At 42.1% G+C, this 24,971-nt stretch overlaps 1 protein-coding gene across 3 annotated transcripts; it reads right to left on the bottom strand.

The window, feature by feature from the left end:
* Positions 1-293: 293 nt before the first annotated feature.
* On the bottom strand, positions 294-23,038 carry SRPX (sushi repeat containing protein X-linked). 3 transcript variants are annotated; one of them, XM_054627682.2, is made up of 10 exons: positions 22,660-23,038; positions 19,291-19,350; positions 13,558-13,749; positions 12,786-12,962; positions 8,033-8,159; positions 6,163-6,284; positions 5,344-5,523; positions 4,785-4,918; positions 3,350-3,471; positions 294-1,331 (listed from the first exon to the last, which is right to left on the bottom strand). In XM_054627682.2, the coding sequence occupies exons 1-10, from the start codon at positions 23,021-23,023 to the stop codon at positions 1,151-1,153; spliced, it is 1,659 nt and encodes a 552-aa protein (XP_054483657.2). In that variant the 5' UTR covers positions 23,024-23,038; the 3' UTR covers positions 294-1,150. The 3 variants fall into 3 exon arrangements, with proteins under 3 accessions (XP_054483657.2, XP_077027953.1, XP_077027957.1); XM_077171838.1 differs by lacking the exon at positions 19,291-19,350; XM_077171842.1 differs by lacking the exons at positions 19,291-19,350; positions 22,660-23,038 and adding an exon at positions 19,089-19,234.
* Between the last annotated feature and the right edge of the window lie 1,933 nt (positions 23,039-24,971).

Below are 24,971 nucleotides of genomic sequence, written 5' to 3'. Positions count from 1 at the left end.
AATTACTGCCCATCCTCTACACTGATCACTGCTCCTTCATCATACTCCCTGTGGCAATGACCTCCATGCTCCTGCTATCACCAGTTTTCTCCTTGCTGCTGCTGAAAATCAATGCTTGTGTTCCCTCTGGCTCATGCTTTTGGTCTGTGATTGACACTTTTTTTAGTGGAACTAAAAGGCACCAGTGGGTTCCTCATACACTTTCAGTGTGAGGCTAATGTCTTTTATAATGGTTTGCAGAAAGGTATTTTGAACCAAATTCTTTAACCCCCAAGAGGAATTTTAGACAACTATTTGTTTGCAAAACAATACTTTATTAATAAAAAGAATTATAAACAGTAAGAAAGAAACCCCAATTTTACACTGAATGAAAAATCCAAAATAAACTCCCAGTAACGTGCCTTAGTTCTTTACTCTCTGTACAAGAAATTCCATTAGGTAGTAAATTCTACATCCACATTCATCCAGTTGTGGGGTCCCCAGCAGGAGGAAGGACATAAACCTGTCAGAGCAAGTCCAGAGAAGGCCACCAAGGTGGTCACAGGGACAGAGCACCTCTCCTGTGAGGAAAGGCTGAGAAAATGGGGATTGCTCAGCCTGGAAAAGAGAAGGCTTAGGGGTGATCTAATTGTGGCCTTCCAGTCCCTGAAGAGAGCCAACAGGAAAGATGGAGAGGGATTTTTTACAAGATTCTGAAGTGACAGACAAGGGGCAATGGCTTGAACTTGTAAGAGAACGGGTTCAGATTAGATATGAGGGGAAAATTCTTCACTGTGCAGGTGGTGAGGCACTGGCACAGGATGCCCAGAGAAGCTGTGGCTGCCCCATCCCAGGCAGTGTTCAAGGCCAGGTTGGATGGGGCTCTGAGCAACCTGATCTAGTGCAACAATGTCCCTGTCCATGGCAGCAGGGCTGGAACTCAATGATATTTGAAGTCACTTCCAACCCAGGCCATTCTATGATCTAAAGATGACTGAAAGTACAAAAGAGCACCCTTCTATGCAGAGCAGCTGCATGGCTGGACAGATGTACCAATACACACAGAAAATCACTTCAGTGATTAAAGAAGCCATGCTTTGTGTCGCACCAAGGGGAGAATTCTGTGGACCAAAAAAAACTCACCAACAACTGCAGGACCTGAAATGCTGAATTAGGGACATGAGTGACCAATTTCTGCTTGCAGTTTCATCTCATCTTTTCTCAAGGGGAATTTGTCAATAAGGGCAAAGAGCTCAGCTGGTGTTGCTGGGAAGGGGTAGCGCTCCTTGTCCATGCCGTGCTTGTCCATCACCACGATGTTGAAACTGTAATGGGGGATCCTCAGCAGCAGCCTGCAAAGCAAGGAACTGGCTTTGTTAAAGGGCAGCACCAGCCTCTTCAGTCTGAGCAGGGGAGGGTGGGCATGGGCACAGGGGCTACACAGAGAGTAGGTTTGGTTTCAGCATTAACGAGGAGCCAGATAAAGAGCAGGTGCCTGCACGTGTCAAAGTGACTGCACCCAGCTCTGTTCTCTGCCAGTACCCACTGCTGTCACAGGAGTGAAACAAGGTCAGCCAAAAAAAAAAAAAAAAAAAAGTATGAACACTGCCTAAAGAAATCCTTGTGATGAAGCTTGAGTTACAAGACAGACTATTTACTTTCTTGCCTTCCACTTCTTGGCTTTCCTTGGTATATAAAAATCACAGTAAGAAAAAGCAGGACAAAATTATTGGTGTCTGCTTTCACTGCTACTAATAATAACAATCATCTCTGGCTCTAATTTTAGAGGAACAAAAGTCACTGCTAATCATGGAGGAGTCCTTCTTCCAAAGTGGTGGAAGTGGTCATTTAAGCTCCTCTAGTAGCAAAAGGTACATAAGTAACAAAAGTTTATCTGTGGTGCTCTTTTCATCTTTTGCTTGAAGGAGTGATGTACTAGAAGGTGCTTGGATATGCAGTCAGTCAACATCATTAGTGTGGGGTGAATAAAATCAGGCAGCCACGAGAGAATGAGAGAAAGCTGCCATGAAGAAGAACCTGGGGGGATTTTGAAAAGGTGTGAAGCACCAAAATTGGCCTTCCTCAGCCTCCTAACAAGTTTGAGGGCTCTAGGCATAGTCTTGTTGCAATTAGGGAGCTTGGCCATTAAATTCAAACTAAAATAAATATTAAAGCTAAGCAATAGTGAAAGAAAACTACCTTCATTTTGTGCCATGTATTACCTAAGAAAAAATGCTTCTAAAAATCCAAATGCTAAACTTCTGTGCTTTCCAAAGTTTTAACCGGGGCACTTGTGCTCATTAGCTTACTGAAATGTCAATTCTGGACAACACCTTTATTCTTAAGAGTGCATTTCATATAGATTTGATCACCTTGCAGAACTAGAAGTCTGTAATTCACACACTAAGCAACAATAAAGGGCAGGTCATACTATACTAATTTCTGAAACACAGCTTCATTAAAGGTTGCAAGAGATAAGGGAATGAGATGTTAAGAGAGCTCATTATTTTCTACAGAGCCACAAGAAAACCATTTCAACTTTAGTAAAAGTATCTTTAGTTTTAAAAAAGAGTGCTTTCGTGCTCTCCTTTTTCTTTTATGGAGAACAGTTTTTTTTAAAAATCCCCTCTCTGCTGTGTCAGCAATTTTCATTGTATTCAATTAAAACTTACTCCCTTTCCTCAGGCATATCATAGATCATGTTGCTTAAAATGCTCCTTGACTTTTTTCTAAACAACTTCTTCTTTTCCTGCCAATGAGGCCTTCACTTTTGGCTTTTTTTCCTCTTCCAGTCCTTAGGAAATGCTGGCATTTGAAGTCTTCCTTTCAAGTGAAAACCAATCCTCTGCCAGTCTAAACCCAAGTCAAAACAGTTTAGGCACCTCAGTAAAACTGCTGATGCTGCAGGCAGGCTGGGGAGGCTGAGATAATTTCCTCTTTGAAATACTGCCCCATCTCATTCCTACATATGGGACTTCAAAGAGTTTCCCCTTTAGCCTGGCCACAACCACCACCAGCCCTGGTGCAGAGGATGAGCTGTCTCTGCCATTTGGGGCTGTCCTTGCAAAGGAGCAACTCCAATACAAATACAGACAGACTCTCAAGTGTTTTCAGTGGCAGCACCCAAAAATACAAACTTATATGCCTATGAACATAGTCATACTAAATATATAATTAAATAAGTTTGTTATTGTGTTTTAATTTGCTGCTAGTAAATTAATCCCCAAGTGTGCTCACTGCTACTTTCCAGTGTCTAGCTGTGTACATTGGAGTGGAATACATGGTATTTGGAGAGTAAGATGCAGGGATCAAAAGCAATGCAACTTGTAGGATAAGGTGCAAACACAACAGCAGTGAGAGCTTCCTTTACCTGAGCTGCAGGGCAAGTGATGGAGGCAGCAGCTTCACTCCTATTCTTCCTATCAGTGTTGGGAAGACACCCACCAGCTCCACCACGGTGACGTGCCGCAGGTCTAACCCACACTGTGCTGGCTGCAAGGGTGCAGAGGAGAGAGAGGGGGGTTGGTTATCCCTGAGAGAACAGGGGGATGTTTTGAGTGTGCAGCAAGAGTTCACAGAGTCTCCTCTGCTTAAGTTAGTTAAATGCTTTAAACTGATTTGAGAGCATGTTTTGTAAACACTCAAATTCTCACAGCAAAGAACTGGAGCTTTGTGACTCCAGGGGAGGTTAAGTAACAGATTCTCAGATACTCTAAGAAAATCAACACATAGGGACCACCTAGGAGAAATATCAACTTGTCTCTATAGTTATATGAGAAGATGCCAGGACACTAAGCATTGTACCAATAACCTAATTTGGAAATCAAAGCAAATTATGTGAAACAGAAGTTGACTGTAGAAAGTTTTCTTCCATGCCAACTCATTTGCCTGCTGCCAAGAAGTGGAAAATGTACTATAGCCATTAAATTCAGTTTGATCAATATATTGAATTTTCTTGCCAAGTTTATCTAATAGGGAAAAGGAGCTGCTTTCTTTTTTATTTCTTAAATACAAGTGTAATTTAAGCCAGCAGTAAAAAACATCATCATATTCATATCTCAGTGATTATTTATACTGCATTTTGTTACAATTTGTGAGAAGAAAAAACAAGATGGGAGCACCTGTAGCTGTGAAAGAATACAGGACTGGTTCCTTTCCTTCCTTTCCCTGAGGACACCGATAGATTTTGGAGATCTATCCCTAAGACTAGCAAAAAGCTAACAAGGGCATCACACTTAGAACACATAAGAAAGAAAATGATCAGGTGTTTTGTGCTTTTTGGAACAGAACACCCCAATGTTATCTCCAGCACTCTGGATGATTTCTGTGCTGTGGCTCTGGTCCTTTGTTTGCTGGTGCACTTTTTATTTCTGAAGCTATTCACACTTCCTTGCATTTTAGTTGCAAATTCTGTAAGCCTGGTCTGCATGAGCTGCTTAAGAGCTGGAGGCTTGGGTTTGTGGGTTTTTTTTAAACTTCTTCAGCAGCTGAGATAGGGAATTATTATTGAGCATGAGTTAAATTAAGTTGGGGAGAATGGAAGGGCCAGAACTGCCTGGGATTCAGTGACTGGTCAGAGACAGCAAAATCCAGAATGGAGCTGAGTTAGATACTGGGGGGATATTTCAACTCAAACCCCTGTGAAAAGGATTAATCTGGAACCATGACTGTTTGAGCCAGATCTTCCAGTGGCTACAACATAAAAGCTTAAATTTTTGGATTTATATAAAACAGTGGAACTTGTCCTCTTGTATCTTTCTTTAAAGAAAAAAAATAGCTGCACATCCCTCTCAAATGTGTTTTACCTGCAGCATCCCCAGCTGCATCCTGTAGAAGAAGTTAGCAGCAGTAGGAGTTGAAATAATCAGCAGTCTCCGCTTCTCATAAAACTGATCCAGAAGTGCAGCTGCAGTCCTCACATTCACATTAATATTCATGGCTGGAATAAAATTAAAACAAAAGTTATGAAGCACACTGAAAACAGGTCAATTTCTAGAGGTAGAGTTCAACAGCAGAAACACAAGAACAAGAATCAATAATAAAGAAGACAGGAGTGAAATGCTGGCCTCATTGAAGCCAACAATTTTACTGTAGACTGTTCTAGCTTGCACAATGGATTGAGTCCAGAATGTGACATTTTGTAGAAAGCTTTGAGCTAAAACAAACTCTAGGAAAGAGCAGTCAAAGGTGACAAAGGCTTCAGCTGTTAAGTGCAAACTGACAGAGGAGACAAAAATGATGCTGAGTTTTCTACCTCTGGGACACTGCAGCTGTATTCACCCCACACCCCCTTCCCAAATTCTCACTGCCCTAAGCATCCCTGTGCTGGATTCCTCCTGGCAGAGTGGGGAAATACTCACTTACGTGCACAGGTTGGCTCCACTCCTGACCACCCCAAATTGTACTGGCAGACTCGAGCTGGGCTTCCTTGCAGCTCATAGCCACCAATGCAGGAGAACTCACAGGTAGCACCATAGTTATTGCCATCACCTGAGCACTTGATGTAGCCATTATCCGGGGCATTTAACTTCACACAGCGCCTGACTTTGAGCAAGAGAAAAAACAAAAGAAAATGAAAGACACAGCATGAATCACCATTTGTTACTGAGGCAGCACAGGTCAGCAGAATACCAGTACCAAAGACATTTTCTGTTTGCTTTCTGTGTTATTAGTCATGCACTTAAAAACCCCAAACAACCAACCTGAACTCCCCCATCCCTCAACTCTTATGTGAAATGAAACAGATGTGTAGGTGTATGCATGGGACAAAAGGTCATGGAGCAAAGGGCTGAAGCTAAAAACCATAGGTCACCTCTGTATATTCAACTCCAGAGGTTAACATCTGGACCTGTGAAAGGGCAGCCCTGCTTGAGAGATGTGAAAAAATGCCTTCACCTCCTCGTTTCAGCAACTCACAGGCTGTGTAGTAGGAGAAGCTGGCAGAAGGGAAGGGGTGGAGCTGGAGACAGGGCTGATCAAAGCAGCTCTCCCTGGATGTGCAGCAATGCTGCAGACCTGGCCCCCAGGGTATTCAGCAAGACTCTGTTCTCCCTTTCAGCATCATCACAGAGTTTATATACACAGACATATGCAGATAAATACAGAAATGAGGACATTTTCAAATTGTCTACTAAGCCAGGTGCAAATTAGTGTCTGTATTTACAGGTACAACATCATCCTTACCTCTGACTTTAACAAGAAATTTGCAGGTGCCTTTGTTTTCAGCTCTGTCATACACAGTATATTGGATTTTGTGGTCGCCTTCTGGAAAATGTGACCCTGGTGGCAGGCCTTTCAAAATAACACTAAACCAAGAGATAAAATAGGACAGACATTCATAAATTCACCAGCATTTATTTGCTCACAATGCTGTAAAAGCCTGAAGAGGGATGTTTGTGGCATGCTAGGATTGTCTGGCTGCCTGCAGGACAGAAGACTTGAGAGTAAGCAAAGGAAGAAGCTGGGCAGCAGCAACCAGAGTATTTAAATTTGCCACCTACAGCCTACCCTGCTGAGACAAGGGGGTTGGAGTGGGCAGGGTCTGCTCCCTTCCTATAAAACACTCCAGTGTAGCCAAGCCCATCATGCCCAGAGGAGCTCAGGCTTCCTTCTCCTTACATAAGAAAAAGTCAGCATTAAGAAAGAAAACTTCCAGCCTCTTACAGTGGGGGATGTATTCCTAACTGGCTGCTCTGAACTGCTCCTGTGATTGTCATTTGTGACTGTTAATATGTACAGAAATGGAACAGAAATTGAGATTCAGTGTCACAGCAGAAGGGTGTGGTGATCCACAGCAGCATTTTCACCTGGAATTCGCCCCTGTCCTGCAAACAAGGTGGGAGAATTTAGGAGTGTAAAATATAATCTCAGTATTGAAGCAGAGAGCATGTAACCAAAGAGGTTTCCATGTAATGGAAAAGCTTTTGTACTCCTGAAACTGTGCATTTAAGAAGAGCATTGCATACTCTATAAAACAGCAGAGTTTAGCAATATTTTAAAACACAGAGGTGTGATTTATGGAAAAGCTTCCATTGAACCAAGAGCTTGGCTCTTCTGAGCTGGGAACAGTTACTTGTGTGACAGAGTCTACATGAGATACTCCCCATTTTTTTGCCTATCAGACATTCCTTTGTCAAAAAGACTTAGGAATTTCTTCATTCTGACATTTTCCAAGTTTTTATTTTACCAGGTGTAGTTTTTGATGTTGTTAATTGTCACCGAATTGTTACATCAGACCTCAATGCCAATTAATTTTTTAATTACATAATGAATTCTTCTTTATGAAATAATTAAATTATAGCAATAAAAGGGCAGTATCATTGTCTTTCATTAGTTTTTTTGTGTTCACATGAAACTGTAAACACCTTAAAGCTAAACAACTTTGAGCTTTTAAGCTTAAGCACTTCACTAATGTAATGATGTAACTTGCTTACTGAAAGAAACAGATTTTCCATACTCCTACTATTACAGTAATCCAGATAGACTGACCTAAATCCTGCATGATAAAAATGGGAAAATCAGAGACAGTAGTAGAAGGTGAGAAGGGTGAGAAGCATACCCTGTTCTTCTGGAAAATGGGACTGTGAAACCATAGAAAGTGACAAAGAAACTTTTGAACTGTAATGTCTAAATTCAATGTTTAAATCCATCAAGGTTACAAACAAGAAATGTAACTTTAAAGGTAACTGGGAGAATCTTGGACATCAGCAGCCAGCACTACCTTAGGAAGAAACCTAAAGATGACTGCAGATTTTATTTTGTGACACACCTTGTTTTTTTTAAGACAGTCAAACTTACCTCTTCTGTTACCTCCAATGCACTACTGTTTTCATTGTGATGTACAAAAGGTTACTTGGTGTAAGAAAACTTGTTATTTATGAGACCCGCTGAGAAACTCTGCAAAACACCTCCAAACATGTAATTCCTTATAGAGATATGTGACAGCCATAAAAAAGCACCTTGGATGAACGAAGGGAAAAGGGTACCTGGCCTGCTGAATTGCTAAAAGAAGAGTAAGAAGGGGGAAAAGCAGAGTGCAGAGCCTTCCACCTACTCGGTGAGGATGCCGTCGGCGGTGTCCCGCCCCTCAGGCGTGTCCCAGAACACGCGCGCCGTCACCTTGTTGGGCTCCGCCGATTTCTCCTTCACGCTCGGGCACTGGATCCTCGGGGGTTCGGTGTCTGTAAAATGAATGTGACAAAAAAGGGCACTGCAGCATCTGCCAGAGCTGGGCATTTTCTCACAGCTCCTTCCCTGCTGTCAGCCCAGCACCAACTCCAGCTGGCCTCCTCAGCCCTGGATTCATCCCAGCCAAGGCAGGTGGAGCCTTACTTCTCACCTTTTTGTAAGAAGAGCTGACAGTGATCAGCCCTTTGCAATGCCGAGAATCCAACTACAAGTAATTACTGTAAATTTCTGTATGTAGTTCAGTTAAAAAGTCATTTTGGATGGCTTTGAACTCCAAGGAGGGATGTCCAAGATCATACCCAGGGAGTCTGGATGTTCTGTTTATCTGTATCCTTTTCTTTGTCCATCTGTGCAGTTGTGAGGATCCAGGATACCCCTCTGGCTGTCCTGAGCAGCCAAGACCCCTGCCAGGGGTCTCAGAGACCCTGGCACAGAGCCCAAAATGCCTGTGGTTTTGATTATGACCCATGGAACAAGTTACCAACCTTAGATGAAGATCTGCAAGCCATGACAAATTAAGCAGAATGACAGTGAATTTATCACAAGGTGAAAAAGTAGATTTTGGGGTTTTTAGAATGGAGGTTCAGGGGGCAAGATGGAGGGATCTGGGTGTGTCCAGCCTTTCTCCTTCTTCTTCTTCTTGGCCTTCATCTTCTGCTGTGATGTTGGCACTTTTAGACTTTTAGAGTAGAAGCTCACTGTCTAACATAGGTGATAGGTATTGGAAAATGATTGTAAACATTGTATATGTAGTTTTTATTATAAAGATGTAACACACTGCCCCAGGGGCAGAGTGCCTCTGCCTGTAGTGCTGAGCACTCCTCAGCTGGACAGAAGAAAGAATTTTATAGATAAGATACAATAAACAACCTTGAGACCATGAAATCAAGAGCTCTGACTCCTTCTTCAAGCACCAGGCTGGGAAAAGAGACTTTCTAACATTTCTCGGGGTCACTCTGACCAGCTAGAGACCCCGACATGCAGTAGTTGATGTGATTAAGAGCATTTTCAGAGCACACTGAACATCAATATGTCTCTGCACAGTAACTCTGCATGTTACTCTTAACATGCTGGTTATTTTTCCTGCAGTAATGGCAAAATGAGAAACAACAGAAGACTGGCACAATTACCATTTTGTGGAGAATCAATATTGCATTTGATTTTTTTCCAAGTAACTCTTATAACAATGTCTTCTATCAGTAGCTAGCACTAGTAGGAGAAGCCTCCCATCAATACAGGCTCAGGATGTGACAAAAGGATGACTTAGCTTGGTGACAGCCATTTACCACAACCTCTGTTATACAAACTGCAGGAAAAGGCAATCTTTGCAGAAGAAAAGACAGGGACATTTTTCAATCTTCTAGAGGAAAGTATCTATTTCAATACATGTTACAGTGCATTAAAGATATAATGGAAATATTATTCAAGTGAGTATTGGCATTTTTAGATAACTAATAACCAAAACCAGCTGTACATTGATTTTTCTTTTAATCAAAATTATTTCAGCAACATGAGGGATATCCTTCCTCTTACAGGGTGGGGGCAGGAGATAGTCTGCTTTGTTAGGACAGAACACTCACTAACTATAAGGACTTCTCTAAGTCACTGCTACAACATATCTAATTTAAAAAAAAAAATCTTTTTCCCCCTTTTAGTGAATACATGTTTGACTACTGAAAGGTCTTATGCCTTGAAAACATGGATTTTCACTGCAAAGCCCATATAATTTAGTGCAAAAATGCTACACAGTGCAACTGCACTATAAAAGGGTAGTGGAAAGCCCCTTGTTTCCAAGAGCACTTCAAGTTCAGGTCTGAAGTAATCTTAGCCATACTCAATGCCAAAAGCTGTGGAATCCCCAGGACACCTCCACGGCATGAAGTTTACCAGCCTATGCCTCTGATCACAGCATCCCTACTGTGCACAGTGCAACTCACTGTATATCAAAGTTAAGAAATTAAGCAGCCTTTTGCCTTTGTATTTCATTGCTCTCCCCAATTTCACTCCTCAGCTGTTCAGCCAGTCCTCTCCTGGCCACTGTGTAGGCTGCAGCTCTGTAACTCCTGCATTTCACTAAGAAACAAGTGTTCAACTGCAAATGTCATTGTACTGTTAGAGCTATGCCTGGCCACAATTATGACTGTGATGTCTGGTCACAAAAAAAATCTCTATCCTGCCTACCAAGAGGTCAAAATATAACCCTATTAAACAGTCTGCTAACAGCAGATCTCACTATTTGCATACAGGAACTCTGTGTACACAAGATTTGAAGGGACATTCTCCAAACTACACAGTATCATCACAACTTAAATCTTGGTGTTACTTTTACTGGGTTACTTGGGACTTGTAATCCTATGCAACAACTGGGACTGGAAACACTCTGCAACAACTACTCTGCATTTTTGGAATAAAAAAGAAGTGTTAGTGCTAACTTAGCCTCTTTTCTTTACTGCTTAAGGTACTTGCTTTACTCTGCAAGACAGCATCCTTTGTAATAAGCTCACCATCTCTGCACACAGATGAGCTTCTGAAAGTGCCAGAAAATACAGAGGACAATATTTTATCATTTCCAAATGTAAAAGGTTTGTTTTTCTTCCTCTGCCCACACCACTGAGAAGGATAAAGCTTGTTTTTACAAACAAAAACAAGAGACACCACAAACAGTCTAGACCCAAGCAGCTCATTTCTACATTTGTATAACACCAAATCACACGAAATCTGAAAAATACTTTATGAACACATCAGGCCACAGTGGAGAGGCTCCAAAGCCATTTGCCAACCTAGACTGAGCCACAGGCATTCTGAGGAAAACCAAGTTATCATACACACAAGGCACTAAGCACAAACACTCTACCACCCACATGCTTTAAATTACTGGTAGCCATTTCAGATGGCCCAAGAAATACTTTCCTTTGTGGGTGGCTGCTAAAGCTTTTATCAGAGACTTCCCAGAAACAGGGGCAGCAGGCTGAGACTTTATGTGCTGAAATTTCATTAGTAGTCAGAAAAGTTAAATCTCAGTACTTGTTTAGCTCTCTTTTGATTCATATATATAGAAATACTTCTTCCAGCTGAGGTTCCCAGGAGACCACTGGCTATGTAATGAAAATTGCTGGCATAACTAGAGTGAACTAAGCTGAAATTTAAATTAGCTCACTGCAACCATGCTGGTAACTACAATCCATTTACATTCTCTGGATATATTTGAAGACCATGATCCCAGGGAAGAAAAACAGTTCAGACAATGGGTTGTTGTGGGGGTCCCAGCTGCCAGGGTCCCAGCTGTTGATTTCTCTGGGTCTGGACTGAAAGCACTTGAGACCATAATTCATGTTCACACTCTGTTGTTTATTATTTCTTATCAGTAAAACAGTCTCACAAACGTGAGTTCAGCAGCTTTTCATTAGAAGGCACAAAATGGCCAACAATCTCTTGTTACACGGTCTTTCAAGACTAAACTATCCAATGAAGAACTGACACCTGGATTATTTTCCCTTTTAACCCAATAACTGATCCCACAGAGCTGGAATGGGGACTTTTCTGCCCAATTACAAAATGCCACCCAAACCCATGAGAAGAAGGAAGAAGCAGCATGAAGAAGAAACCCAGGACAACACCCTGTGCCCTCCATCTTGCTTCCATCCACAAGATACTAAAAGATCCCAAAATCTGAATTTCTCACCAAGTGATACACCTACACTGCTTTTTATAATCTATTTCACATTTTTGTGGATTCCAGTCTATCTTGAAGTCTGGGAAACTTTCTCCATGAATGAGAGTCAAAGTCAGTGCTCCCCTGGGGGTGAGGGCACCCCAGAGCAGACAGAGAAATATTCCTGGTGCCCTGGGTTTCCACAGGTTTACTTTCAAACCTGTTTTTAATCATTAAGCAGAAGAGAGCGTGATAGATTCCAGCACAGAGGACATGCTGGAAGAGCAGCACAATCACCACAGTCTATCAAGAAGTCACTCAGGAATCACCAAAGGCTATTACAATCATTGTAAAGTGCTGCCCATTTACACCAGACTCATCACTATTAAAGTGGCAATGCTTGGCTGCTTGCTTTGGACTGAAAGTACTGAGTGACAGAACCTTGCACCCTTGGAAAACTGCTCTCTGCTTCCTTAAGAGGGACAGAATTGGTGCAATTTTGCCTGACAGGTGGGAAGAATGATGCATCTGACTCCATGATATCAGAAGGCTAATTAATTACTTTATCATACTATATTATCCTATATTACATCTAAACTGAAACTGAACAAGAACTCAACTGAACAAAATCTCGTGACTGTCTCCTGACCAAACATCAGGACACAGCTTGCACAGATTGGTCAAGAAAACAAAACGCACAAAAATCCAATTACCAAATCCCTTCAGGTAAACAATCTTCCACAATGCATTCCACTTGTGCACAAACACAGGCACAGCAAATGAGACAAGAATTGTTTTGATCATTCTCTTCTCTGCTCCTCTCAGGTTCAGAGAATGTGAATCCCACAGGACAGTAGCTTTTTCTCCCCATGAACTGGATAGAAAAGGCCTTTTGGAGTTGATGTGTGTAGGACTTGGCAGTGGCAGGTACCTTGGGATGAGACCACACACCCCACAGCTCACTCACCAACGCAGGCTGCCGGGCGGCCGCTCCAGGCCTTGCTGTCCATGCAGGTGACGATGCGGTCCCCCTTGAGCTGGTACCCTGGGGAGCAGTAGTACTCACACCTTGAGCCAAAGTAGGCACCATCCAGACACTTGAAGCCCCCGTTGGTTGGCATGGACAGGGTAGGGCAACGCTTTTCTGGAAAAGGAAACAAAGGCTTGTGGAAACTTGTTACCCTCCCTTTGCAGTAATGCACATGTGGGTATTACACAGAAATAAAGGCACAGCTGGCAAACAACAAGTGGGAGGAAGTCTTGTTCCACGTGAGGTTTTTCCACGCTGTTCTCATTAGCTGCATTTCAAATTTAACTCTGATACAATATTGAATGAGAAAAGGGATGACAGGTACCTATTCCTCTCTTCTCAGAAAATGTTTTACTGTAAGAGCCCATTTAGACACCTGGTATAAATTGTGTCACCTTAGAAAGTCTAAGATGGGGAATATTTTAAAAGAGCTTTATGGCTCTGTCATAAAACTATTCCCACAAATCAAAACCTCTCATCGATAAAATATTCCCTATCTGCCAAGAGTGTTTGTACCACTGAGATGCTTATCATGTCATGCACCCATGTGAGAGCTTCAACAACAAACAAATCTACATATCTAAGCATACTGCCAACCTGTAAAATAATAAAAATAAATCAATCCAAAGATCAGATTCAATGGCAAATAAGAATTTATTGTCTGAAGCTGGAGTACAAGTCACACACACAAAATTTTGCAACCACTTACGTTTGCAGAGCACCTTCCCAGACCAGCGTTTGCTGGACTGGCAAATCAGCTGGTGAGGGCCATGCAGCTCGTAGCCCTTCTGACAGCGAATATCACATCTTGTGCCCAACACATTCTTGTAATATTCCCCTTGAGGTGTCCTGCAGTCTGCATAACCATGTTTCACTTTAATGGGGGAGCACCATGGTGTTTCTGACACAGAGAAGAAAAAAAACCCCACACACAGCAATTAGAAAAATGTAAAAGTTCAGACAAAAATATAAAACCACTTTGCTTAATCAAGGTCACAGAGAAGAAAAGGAAAAAACCCTCTTATTTAAAAAGCCATCAATCTTTAAATTGGAGAACACTGAAGAGGTGCACTTATACATGAGGAGGTCAGCCCTTTAAAGAAGGGAAGCTCTTTTTTATGACAAACATTAAAGATTGAAGCCATTATATTGGAGGGGTTGTGAGGGCAGGTGGGGTTTTACTATGCTTTTTGTCCATGGAATAAGTGTGCCACCATGTGGAAAGTTTGATGACAACTGGGTCATTTTTCCCTTTTGTTTTTAAGCAGACACATTCAACTTTGTTAGACCTAACTTTTGCTCTTTGATAGAAGTTTGCACTAGGAACACCCTGATCTAGCTGCAGTTGTCAGCTTTCCACATTGAGCTTAGTGCTCATTTAAAAAAAAAAAAATAAAAGTTCTGCTTCCATAATAATCTGTGCCTTGCAAAACTCAAGTGTTGGTTCAAGCTCTCCCACAGTTAGAAGATACCACTTACATAAATCATATTGCCAATATGTCACATTGAACCTGTTCCAACTGAACCTTTATTAAGTGGCCAGGGCTATGCTGTAAAATATTCAGGATATGGGTACACCCACCTTGTGAGGATTTAACACCACACTGTAGTGCTGATGAGAAGAGTACCAAGTAGAGACTTCCCTTCCCAGCCAAAGTTTCACATTCTTTGTTTAGCTTTGACAACAGGGTGCACCAAGAAAATGGGCAGCTCCTCCTTTCCAACACAAGACTGACTAAGCCTGCCCATTTCTCAGATCCAAGATTTGAGAAGCATGTACTGGCAGAGGAGAGAGGGAGGGAGGGGATTGCAAAGCAAAAAGGAAAGATGACAAATCCTGAAATCCTGCGTGACAATGTGTGACATGAGGGAGGGGAATGAAAAAACACTGGAATTTTGCAAGAAGGATGGAAAAAAAACCCTGAACAAAGAAAGCACAGGATTTTTAGCCTTCATACTTACATTCACAAACAATATTAAAAAAAATTCTAGATCACATTTGGCAGATGTTCACTCCTAGCTCAATTCCCCCTTAATAACTCAATAGTTACAAACAAACAACAATCAATACAGCATTTCTCATACATGGAATATTTATATTCAGTGTGCTACCTCTCTAGGACATATTTACACTTTCTCAACAGAAACTACACTTTACATCTGTATTTTTCAGTGCTGGTGGTCCTGAATAAACACAAATAGCATTTGCAGACTAAAATCAGAGACTAATTATCAATCTTTTGCCTAGACCAAGGGCACATTTCCTCTAGACTAATCCATTTCTGAAGCAGCTGTACTGTGATATGCTTATTTTTGTCTTTCAGCAATACAAGTAAAAAACCCTTTACAAAGATGTGTAGGTGAAATTATTCCCAGTGTCACCAAATACACAGTAACTGAGGCACAGGACACAAGCAGGCCAGTGTAACAGCAGCCCTCAGGTTAAGGGTAAAGTACAGTTCAGCTTTTTGGCTCAGCCACACAATCACCCCAGCTCTGTTTCTTCCCACCTATAAGCCTGTTTTCTGAATGTCAAATGCATCCTCTGCTATTTACCTTACAATTATACAAAGTACTTTAGTGGAGAGTGGGTTTTGGTTTGGGGGTTTGACTTTTTTTTAGAACTATTTCCTGTCCTTCACCCTCATCTCTATCCCACAGCTCCCACAACACATTAAAAAAATCTCCACATCCACTGCCTTGGGCCGTTTTGTTGAGGGGCTGTATCACAGTGGCTCCCATTTTTCATGCTTGTTGTGCACCAAATGAAAACTGAGACAAGAGATGAGGAATGTGAGCTAATGGGAACAGAAATCAACTGCTGAAAAAATGAGTGATGCCAACACCCAGCTCTGCCTCCTTAACTGCTACCCCAGGGCTGCTGGTGCAGTCTCAGGCACCACCTCTGACCACTCTCTGGGGGACTTGGATTCACACCCTCTGTCTCATTCACCTCCTGGAGAAATCCTCCTGCTCCTGAGCTTTCCCACAATCTCTGCTTCAGTCGTCTCATGCCCAGACTCTCCAGCCTTTTTGTCCCACTTGTTCTTCCCATGCCCTGAGACCTTAAACTTCCACTTATTTACATATTCAAGCTTGGAATGCCTCCTTAAATTAGAACTAGGCCTCAGTTTTCCTGCAGAAGGCCTTAAACCTGAAGTTACTAAGACAACACTGTCTGCAAGGGCAGGACTGGGTGGATGAAAACTCATTTGGGCTGAGCTTTCACCCCAGCCAGTTATGTGATCCTTCAGCAAATCAGTTCAAGACATTTATGCCTTGGGTTTTCCACATGTATAAACTCCAAATTCACATTGCTGACTTCCTTTGTAAAGGGTGTTAAGACAAATATGCTTTGCAGGCTAGGAGGCTAATAAAAAAATAAAGAGGGCAAAGAATCTGTTTCAGGTATTGCATATTGCCTGAGTTTTTCTGTAAATTTTTGTGGTTTTACAAACACACTTGACTTGAGTAAACAGCTACCCACATATTCATATTTTTAAAAGATAACTAACAGGTAAAAGATGCCGTTTAATGCACAAACACAACATTGAAAAGGTAAAAGCCTTTCCTGTACTATCACTGCAGCTACAGTGGTTTGCAGAAACAAAACAAGCTCCTACACAGAGGCAAAATGCATCTTACATTGGACCAAATGATTCTGCCAGAAAGAAAAACAAAAGCAAACATGCTTTTTGGATGCAGATAACTTGAAGAGCTTAGGAGGCACATCTGTTTGATTTAAAACATTACAATGCTTACTCTAGAACTGACTGTGATTAGAAGAAAGTGGGTGAGGCAGGGTTTACAAGCCATTTACAAATATTGGGGGTTAGACCAAGCAATTCTGCTGGAAAAAACCCAGCTAACTTGAAAAGCACATCAAACAATACAACAAAGTTTTAGATCTAAGTTTGTTTATTTTTAAGTAAAGGCACATATTGGTTTTCAAAGGCCAAGCAGCTACATAGAGCACTTGTAGAATATTAGGTTTGTGTGAGGCCCCAAGGGGTTACATAAGCTGTTCCCTGCCTCAAGGCAAGATCAGCAGTGTTCCTGAAGGCTTTGGGGATTATAAAAGCTAGAGATTTCCCAGACACCTTTTCTGGAACTTCACCATCTATACCAGGCTCTGTTCACCCAACTGAAATTTGAATTTTTAAGTACCAGGACCTATATACTGGTTTCTTGTTTAATAGAAAGTTTGCACCTCAGCATAAAAAAGAACTAAAAAGTCCCTCAGCAATACAATATCCTGAATTTTCACTTAGTATTGTATCCTGTGTTTGAAACCACTGGAAAACAGGCAGCAAACAGAAATGGTTGAAGCCCCAGTGCTGCCTTTAGAGCTATGGACACTGCCTGATCATTACAGTGTCTGAGAAAACATAAAGGCATGAGGATCACCAGAGCAGTGGCACTGGAGCTGTGATGAACACAGCAACTGCTGTACTCAGGAAACCTTTCCTCATGAAATGTGATCAGAGATGCCAAGTGGCAGGAAGGAAACCACTTTCTAGAGCCCCTTGGTCCTGTTTGAACACCTTGAGCCCTTCCTTCACAAACAGCACACAAAGTGACCAGCTGTTCTGCTGCTTGCTGCTACCCCAGCCAACAGAGCTGATGGTTCACCAGGGAAGGAGGGAAAAACTCCTTAAAAATGCTGTAGGCACAGAAAATCTTGGCCATGTTTCTCTGGAAAGCTGAACAAGTGGGAAAACATCCAGATGAAGACAAAAGGGTTTAGTAGGGGGTCGATTTTCACCCCTCCCAATAAACTGCAATGTTTTGTTTGCAGATGTCAAAGAGGATGAATCTGTGTGCTTGCTTGCACATGTGCAGAAAGAAAAATCCAATGCTGCTTGCATATGTGAACGCCAATTACAAAAATCCATTCAGTTCCTTACTTATTGGTAAGTTTTATTTGCTAAGAAATGGGCCACACCCAAAATGCTGGACTGCACATCTGAGGAGAAGCTCTGAAGATTGCTACACAGCCTGTTTTTCCTTGCTTTGTCTTTCTCCATCCCCTTCCTCCCCAAAAACCAATATAAAGATGCATGCTAACGAGGAATCAGCCTTTTCTGTTCCAATGCTTTATATTCTTAGATTTACATTGCCTGTTCCTCAACATTTGGCAGTAGTTCTTCCCAGCTTGGGGCAGTTTTTAATAACTGTGTGAACAAGTCATTATGTTTCACTTACCCTGGTGACATTTTGGCTGACACGAGTATAATCCATTTTGGATCACCATACAAAAGGAATTTAAACAGAATTCACATTTTAACTACTTGCCTGCCCCAGCATGAATTGGCATTGATTTATCTTCATGATCTCTGAGTTCTTTTTCTATGTGTCTGAAGAGGATCACATGTTAGAAGGCAAAGAAAAATGACTTAACCTAAATAAAGCTTTAGAGAATTATTTGTGCACTTGTTTGAAAGCAAAATTTTATACTTGAGTATTTTACTGGGAAGAAGATGAGACATTTATGAAAACAGCAACATAGCCATAAAAGCTGTGTCTTCCCTTGGCTTTTCATAAATGTCTGAATTATTTTATGACTTACCTCTTATATGGTCCATTGATTCTTTGCAGAGAATCAATAATGTACAACAAGACACCAATGACCAGTATTTTTAAGTAATCAAAACGATGACAACTCTAGTACATCCACAGATTAATTTAGTAAAAAGAAACACAGTTACTATTTAAGTGACAAATGAAATGCTACATTTCTTTAATGTCTAGGCTTCTGAGGAATTTTGGCAGAGGAGAGTGATATTAAGACAAAAGCAGACTTTTTAGAAAATTGCCACAGCAAATGGAAGATTTACTGGTAGTGGCAAAAAACTTCTCACTCTTGCTGAATGGCAAAGTCTTCCAGAATAGGGAAGAAAACCTGGATTTGCTTTATAAATATGCCCATCCCTTCACTCATCCAGCTACATAATTTGGGTTTGGAATGCACACATGCATTTGTAAAACACATTTCACTTGGCACTTCAGGAAGCAGGTTAGCCTGAAATACAAGCAATTCTATGGAAAGAAAAAAAGTCATGAAAATCAAGTTCTCTTGCACGTACTTCTATACATTACCATCAGTAAGCCCAGGTTTTGAGCCAGCTTAGTGCTGATGGTTTTGTTAGCATGTATGGATAAGAAAGAGAAGCTCTTCCTGATTTTCATCATTCAACAACCTGATCTCCCAGGAGCAAAGGCAATGTAAAAGTTACTTACTCGGGAACACGAAAGAGTTGAGATCAATATTTGGTCTAATTTCCATTGTTAAAAAAGCAGAAATTAAATCTTGATCTAAATATCCATGAGAAAAAACATGGAGCTGGATCACCAAGATTGTATAATCCATGGAAAGAAAAAAGAATGAAGCTTTCTGTCAGCAAGCAGTTGATCCTCTTTAGCACATAAGCAAAGCATTCACCTTTGTATCTACTGCGTGCATAAACATCCTCATCATCTTCAAGGAGTGAATATCCTGATCCTACAATAAAAGAGAAGAGAAAAAAAAACTGCAGCAAGAAAGGAATTATAATTTAAAAATAAAAGAAAGCTTTGAGAAAAGACATGCAAGATTAGGATGCAATAATCTATGCAATGTCATCAGCATGGGCTTCTCTGAAGCTCAGAGTCATAGCAGACCCACTTTATAGTGAATTTGGAAGGGGCAAATGGATTTGATTATGAAGTGAAATAGTAAATTTCTCTTGGTGCTGCTATTGGAATGTTAAGAGGCACGTGCCAAGTCACAGCTGCCCTGTTACAGCTACCATGTAGGTGATCTACTGAGCAGAGAGAGCAGAGCAGGTACAGGTGAAGGGGCTCATTAGAGGCTTCACTATAAAGTGGTTCCATAGTGTCAATGGCAGTTAACAGCCACCAGGCCAAACAGCAAAAGTAAAATGTAAATAACTCAAGTCCAACCATTCTTAATGCCCAGTAAGATCCTGACACCAAGAACAAGACATTGAGGTACATGACCTGTAAACACAAGTTACACTCAAATCAAAAACACAGATTGGTTTCAAGTATTCTTCTGGCATTGTTCAAATAAAGAGACAATAAAGTTCCATTCTTTTAAAACCCTGTGCAATGGCTGAAAACTTAAAATAAAGGTAGAAGCTGCTTTCTAAAAACCAGAAACCAGCTGGAGCACTACTACTCAAATAAACCATCAATAAAACAAAGCAGTTGGCAAGAAATCCTTCAAAATTCCTAAACAACACTTATTTAAAATCAGCAACTTCAGAGCATGAAGCTAATCTAAATTCTAGATCAATCTTTTCTGCAAAGAAGGGCTCATACAAATTCCCCCCTTGAGATATCCTTTTAAAAACCTTGTATGCAATGGGCAGGTACTCAGGGGCCACAGGAACTTCTCACATGGAATCTCCAGCTACAGAATTTGGGGTTATTTCATCACCGTTTGCTGACATCTGAGACTATGGCCTGTACAAGCTGCTGCTTAAAATTAAACAAAATTATTTAATTCAGGCACCTCAATAAGCTACTGATTCCATGTGCAAAGCATGCAACTGTTCAGCAGAAATCAAACCCCCAAGAGTTTGATTTCTGTCAACATTTGTCAACAGATTCCAGTTCTTATTAAAAAAAGAAAAAAAAACAAAAACAAAAACAAAAAAAACCAAACAAACAAAAAAAAAACCAAACCAAAAAACAAATCAAAATATCTGCCCAGAAAATGGTGAAACTTGGTTTCTTATTCTACTAGACTCAAGAAAACCCAGCCCATGTATCTGCAGCTGGTCCATGGGAGCACTTCCCCAGCACTGGATCACTGGGAATCCCTCCACCAGTTTGAGCTGGGACCTGAAAAAGTGAATTTCCTCTGAAATTGAGGGACTTGTACACAATGAAGTCTTTCTATCACTTAGAATAATTTCTCTGGATTTTTAATATTTATTGTTGAGGTTCAATTTTGACACATAAACACTGACATCTGAGAGACTTCTGAACATAAAACCAACTTTTTTGCACTTGAAATCTGACTGCATAGCAAAAAGAGCAAGCTGTGATCCCTGAGGGCTTCAGGAAGACCTTGATATGTAAATTAATACTTTTCTAAGCATCAATTTTTCTGCCAGGAATTGGAATACTCTTAGCTAATTACTTACTTTGAGGGTTATAAACTGTTACCTCAGTGTTATCACCAATAATTGTCCAAGTTTTAGTGTGCATTTTAGACTTTAGCATTTAAAATTAGTACACCTTAGAATTACGTGAGCTCTTATGCATTTGCCTTTCCTTAGACAAGAAACAATTAAGTGCTTCTGACAGTTTTCTAAGAAAAACTGGCCTTAAAGAGTTATTCACTGCTTTTGCCCTAAAGCAAGGCTCTCTTGATGGAACTTGACATCTCCCATTTCCAGCTCATTTTCTACCTCAAAATGAGGAGTCATATCTCTTTCCTATCAATATTTCCTTAAAAAACATAACAGACTAAGAGGTGTTGCCAGTTCATCTCCATTTTCTCAGCCACAAATCAAAGCATTTCTGCCTCACATATACTCAAAACTGGCTACCAAGCCATGTAAGGGCACTGTTCTGTGTTGGACATGCTAAAATTATCACAGTTTAGGGTATAGCTGGCTCCTGCCAAAAATAGGTGTGGCAAATTTGTTCTGGCAGATGCCAAGTAAAACACATAAAATAAAACTTTAATTTAAAGATTAAGCTATGGATTTACACAATTCTGTTTATGTCAGGAAAGAAAGGATTTCTTCATTCACAAAATAAAATTCTGTTCCCATTGCAGAGGCTCACATGTACAGGTCTGATGGCAAGATCAGGGCATAAGAACATAGGGCCAAGCCAGGCACTGCATACACATGAACAACACTTCACATGCTATATATAATTCCTTTGTAACAGAGAAAAAAGAAGGAATGTGACCCAGAAGAGGCAGAAGAAAGCATTTGCTTTCCCAGGACTGACCTAAGAATTTTGAGTGTAAATTAAAGTAAGCCAGAGACAACTGCAGTGTAGCACATTAAACCAACCTGAAACTTCAGTTTACTGCCCTGAAACAGCACAAGTTCTGGAACATAAGTCCTACAAGGAATTCTGTTGAGGGAGCTAAGGTTGATAAACCTGGAGAAAAGGAGGCTCATCACTCTCTCTAACTGCCTGAAAAGATGCTGTAGCCATGTGGGGTGTGTCTCTTCTCCCAGGTAATAACCAACAGGATGAGAGAGAGGAAATAGCCTCAGGCTGGGCCAGGAGAAGTTTAAAATAGCTATTAGGAAAAATATCTTTGCTGAAAGGGTTGTCAAAAGCATTGGAACAGGCTGCCCAGGGAAGTGATTGAGTCAGTATCCCTGCAGGTATCTAGAAGATACCAAGATGTGGTGGCACTTAGAGACATGGTTTAGCGGAGTATTAAAAAGAGACATTCTGGAAAATCATTTTACAGCAATAATTTTTTGGGGTACAAGCCCATCCCTTCAGCTTCTGTAAACCGACCTTATCCCAGAAAGTGTGTCAGGAAACAGCGCCAGTAACTCATCACTTTGTCTACCTTAAGTGTACTTTGTATGCTGCTAAACGAACGGATAATTCGGCTTCTAATATTCCTTGTAAGAGCCTTGAAGGGAGATTCTGAGAAAGCACGGCTTTATGGCTTTATGCCACTGCGAAGTTCTGGCACGGAAAACTGCGGTGAAAGCGACGGAAAAGCGCAGCTCGGAGCTGTCATTTCTCTATTAGAATTCAGTGCAGCGGCCCCGCTCCCGCTCCCGGCCCGGCCCCGCCGCCCCTTCCTCCCCTTCCTCACCCTCGTACTCCAGGCTGGCCCGGGCGCCCAGGGCGAGCAGCGCGGCGAGGCGCAGCCAGCAGCTCCCCATGCTCCTCACGGCGGCTCTGCCCGGCCCGCGGCTGCGGCAAGACGAGGAGGAGGACGAGGAGGAGGAGGAGGAGCGGGAGGAGGAGGAGGAAGGGGAATAGGACGGGGACATTCTCCGAGCGGCTCCCGGGCGCTGCCGAGTCTCCTCCTCCCGCTGCCCCGCCTCGCGTCCCGGGAGGGTTGGGCCGCCCGGGACTCCGGCGTCCCTGTGCCATGTGCTGTCCCCACCGAGGGGGGGCTCCTGCTGCCCGCTGTCCCCCGGGACTCTCCCTGTGGTGCCCTGGCCCGCAGACATGTGCGGGATCCCCGCCTGGCCCGGAGCCGGCCCTGCCTCAGCCAGGGCACCGAGGGGCCGGGACTGCCAGGTGCCTGGCCAGGTGTCTTCCGATAGCATCACATAATCTGTAGGGCTGGAAAAGCCATCATCGAGTCTAACCTGTGACCACCATGTCAGCTATAACATGGCACTGAGTGCCACCTCCAATACTTCCTGAAATACCTACAGGGAGAGTGACTCACTCCCCCACTCCCATTCCAATGTGTCATTACCCTTTCCGTGAAAAAAAAAAAAATATTCTTCCTAATGCCGCGCCCTGGTTGAGCTTAATACCACGTCCTCTCATCCCATCGCTTGTTGCCTGATGGAAGAGACCTCGTTTTGCTACACCCTCCTTTCAGGCAGCCCTTGAGAGCAACACGGTGCCCACTGAGCTCCTTTACTCCAGGCTAAGCCCGGCTCCCTCAGCCCCTCCTCACAGCACTTGTGCTCCAGAGCCTTCCAGCTCAGTTCCCCTTCTCCGGACATGCTCCAGCCCCTCAATGCCCTTGCTGAATTAAAGGGTCCAGAACTGGACACAGCACTCGTGGGTGCCTCAGCAGTACAGGAGGGACAATCCCTGCCCTGGTCCTGCTGGCCACACTATTGGTGACACAGGCCAGGTGACAGTGGCCTCCCCTGGGCACACCTGGCTCATGTTCAGCCACTGCTGACCAGCACCTCCAGGTCCTTTTCCTCCAGGAACCTTTCCAGCCACTCTGCCCCTAGCCTATAGTGCAAAGATCACCACATTTCCAATGTTTGTAATGCTGCTGGGAAATGGAGAACAGCAAAAAACTTTAAAAATACAGCAATAATAGCCAATTATTGCATGGTAGATTTCACAGAATAACAAAAACAAGAGAGCAAAATGAAAAACAACAAAAAAACCAAAAGCCACCTCAAAACTATAATGACACCGTGTCTTGTGCACACAGAAACAACATGAATTAAATGAACCTAGGCGGCATTTTCTGTAGTGTGCAGGCACTGGCTACTCTTGATACTGGGAGGAAAGAGAAAGCTCCTTTCACATTGAACCTATCCTTCAAATCAGAGAAAAAGTGCTTGGGAATTCCTCCCATTTTCAAAAAGTTCATCCATGTGTAAGAAAAGAATGACCAGTTTCCACCAGTAAGTCTGCAACATCTGGATTTAGTTCATCCAGCGTTCTGCCTCAGAGTTTTACATTCCACAGTACCTGAAGGCGTATCAAATACGTGAATTTAAAACCTTAGCTCCACTGCAGCAAACTGAAGAGCTTCTTGGAGTATGGCAGGGCTAAGGTCACTATAAGACCACAGAAGTCTGGAAGAAGCACATGACGGGACAGAAAAAGCAGAAAATGGTCATGATATTCACATTTTGAGTGTAAAAGTAATTGCACTCAGCTTTATGATGGTACTAAAAATGGAAAGCTGGGTTTTTCATCTCATTCTTTACTGGCTGAACATTAGACCCCAGAGGTCTGCAAAGTTCATGATGAAAAACCATTTGCTTTGGTGGGACCTCAGTATTTGTTTAAAAACTGCCTGCACAGTTGGGTGTTTTGTTGCATCTGGCCTGTGAAGCCTTACATATATATTTTGTTGTTCTTGGTGTTGTTTTATTATAGAAATCCTACAGTCATAGAAGGGTTTGAGTTGGAATGGACCTTAAAGCATTGAAACACAACCATTTTGTATTCAGCAATAATTGTGCTTAACTGAGAAGCAGAGGATATCAAGAAAATCATGGCATGTTCCTGAATGCCAGCCAAGTTAATAATCTCATGTGCAGTTTGTTAGCCCAAATGACTAACTTCCAGAGATGTTTAAGCATTTCCCTGCTCATATATATGGAAACACACAGGTGTATAGCACAGATTTGAGTTTCCATGCACAGCCACAAGCTCCAGTCCACTGTGTGCTTCTATTCCTTGCAGGTG

The sequence above is a fragment of the Agelaius phoeniceus genome, chromosome 2, assembly GCF_051311805.1.
Source record: "Agelaius phoeniceus isolate bAgePho1 chromosome 2, bAgePho1.hap1, whole genome shotgun sequence".
NCBI classification, from domain to species: domain Eukaryota; kingdom Metazoa; phylum Chordata; class Aves; order Passeriformes; family Icteridae; genus Agelaius; species Agelaius phoeniceus.
This window is presented reverse-complemented; position numbering and strand designations above follow the sequence as displayed.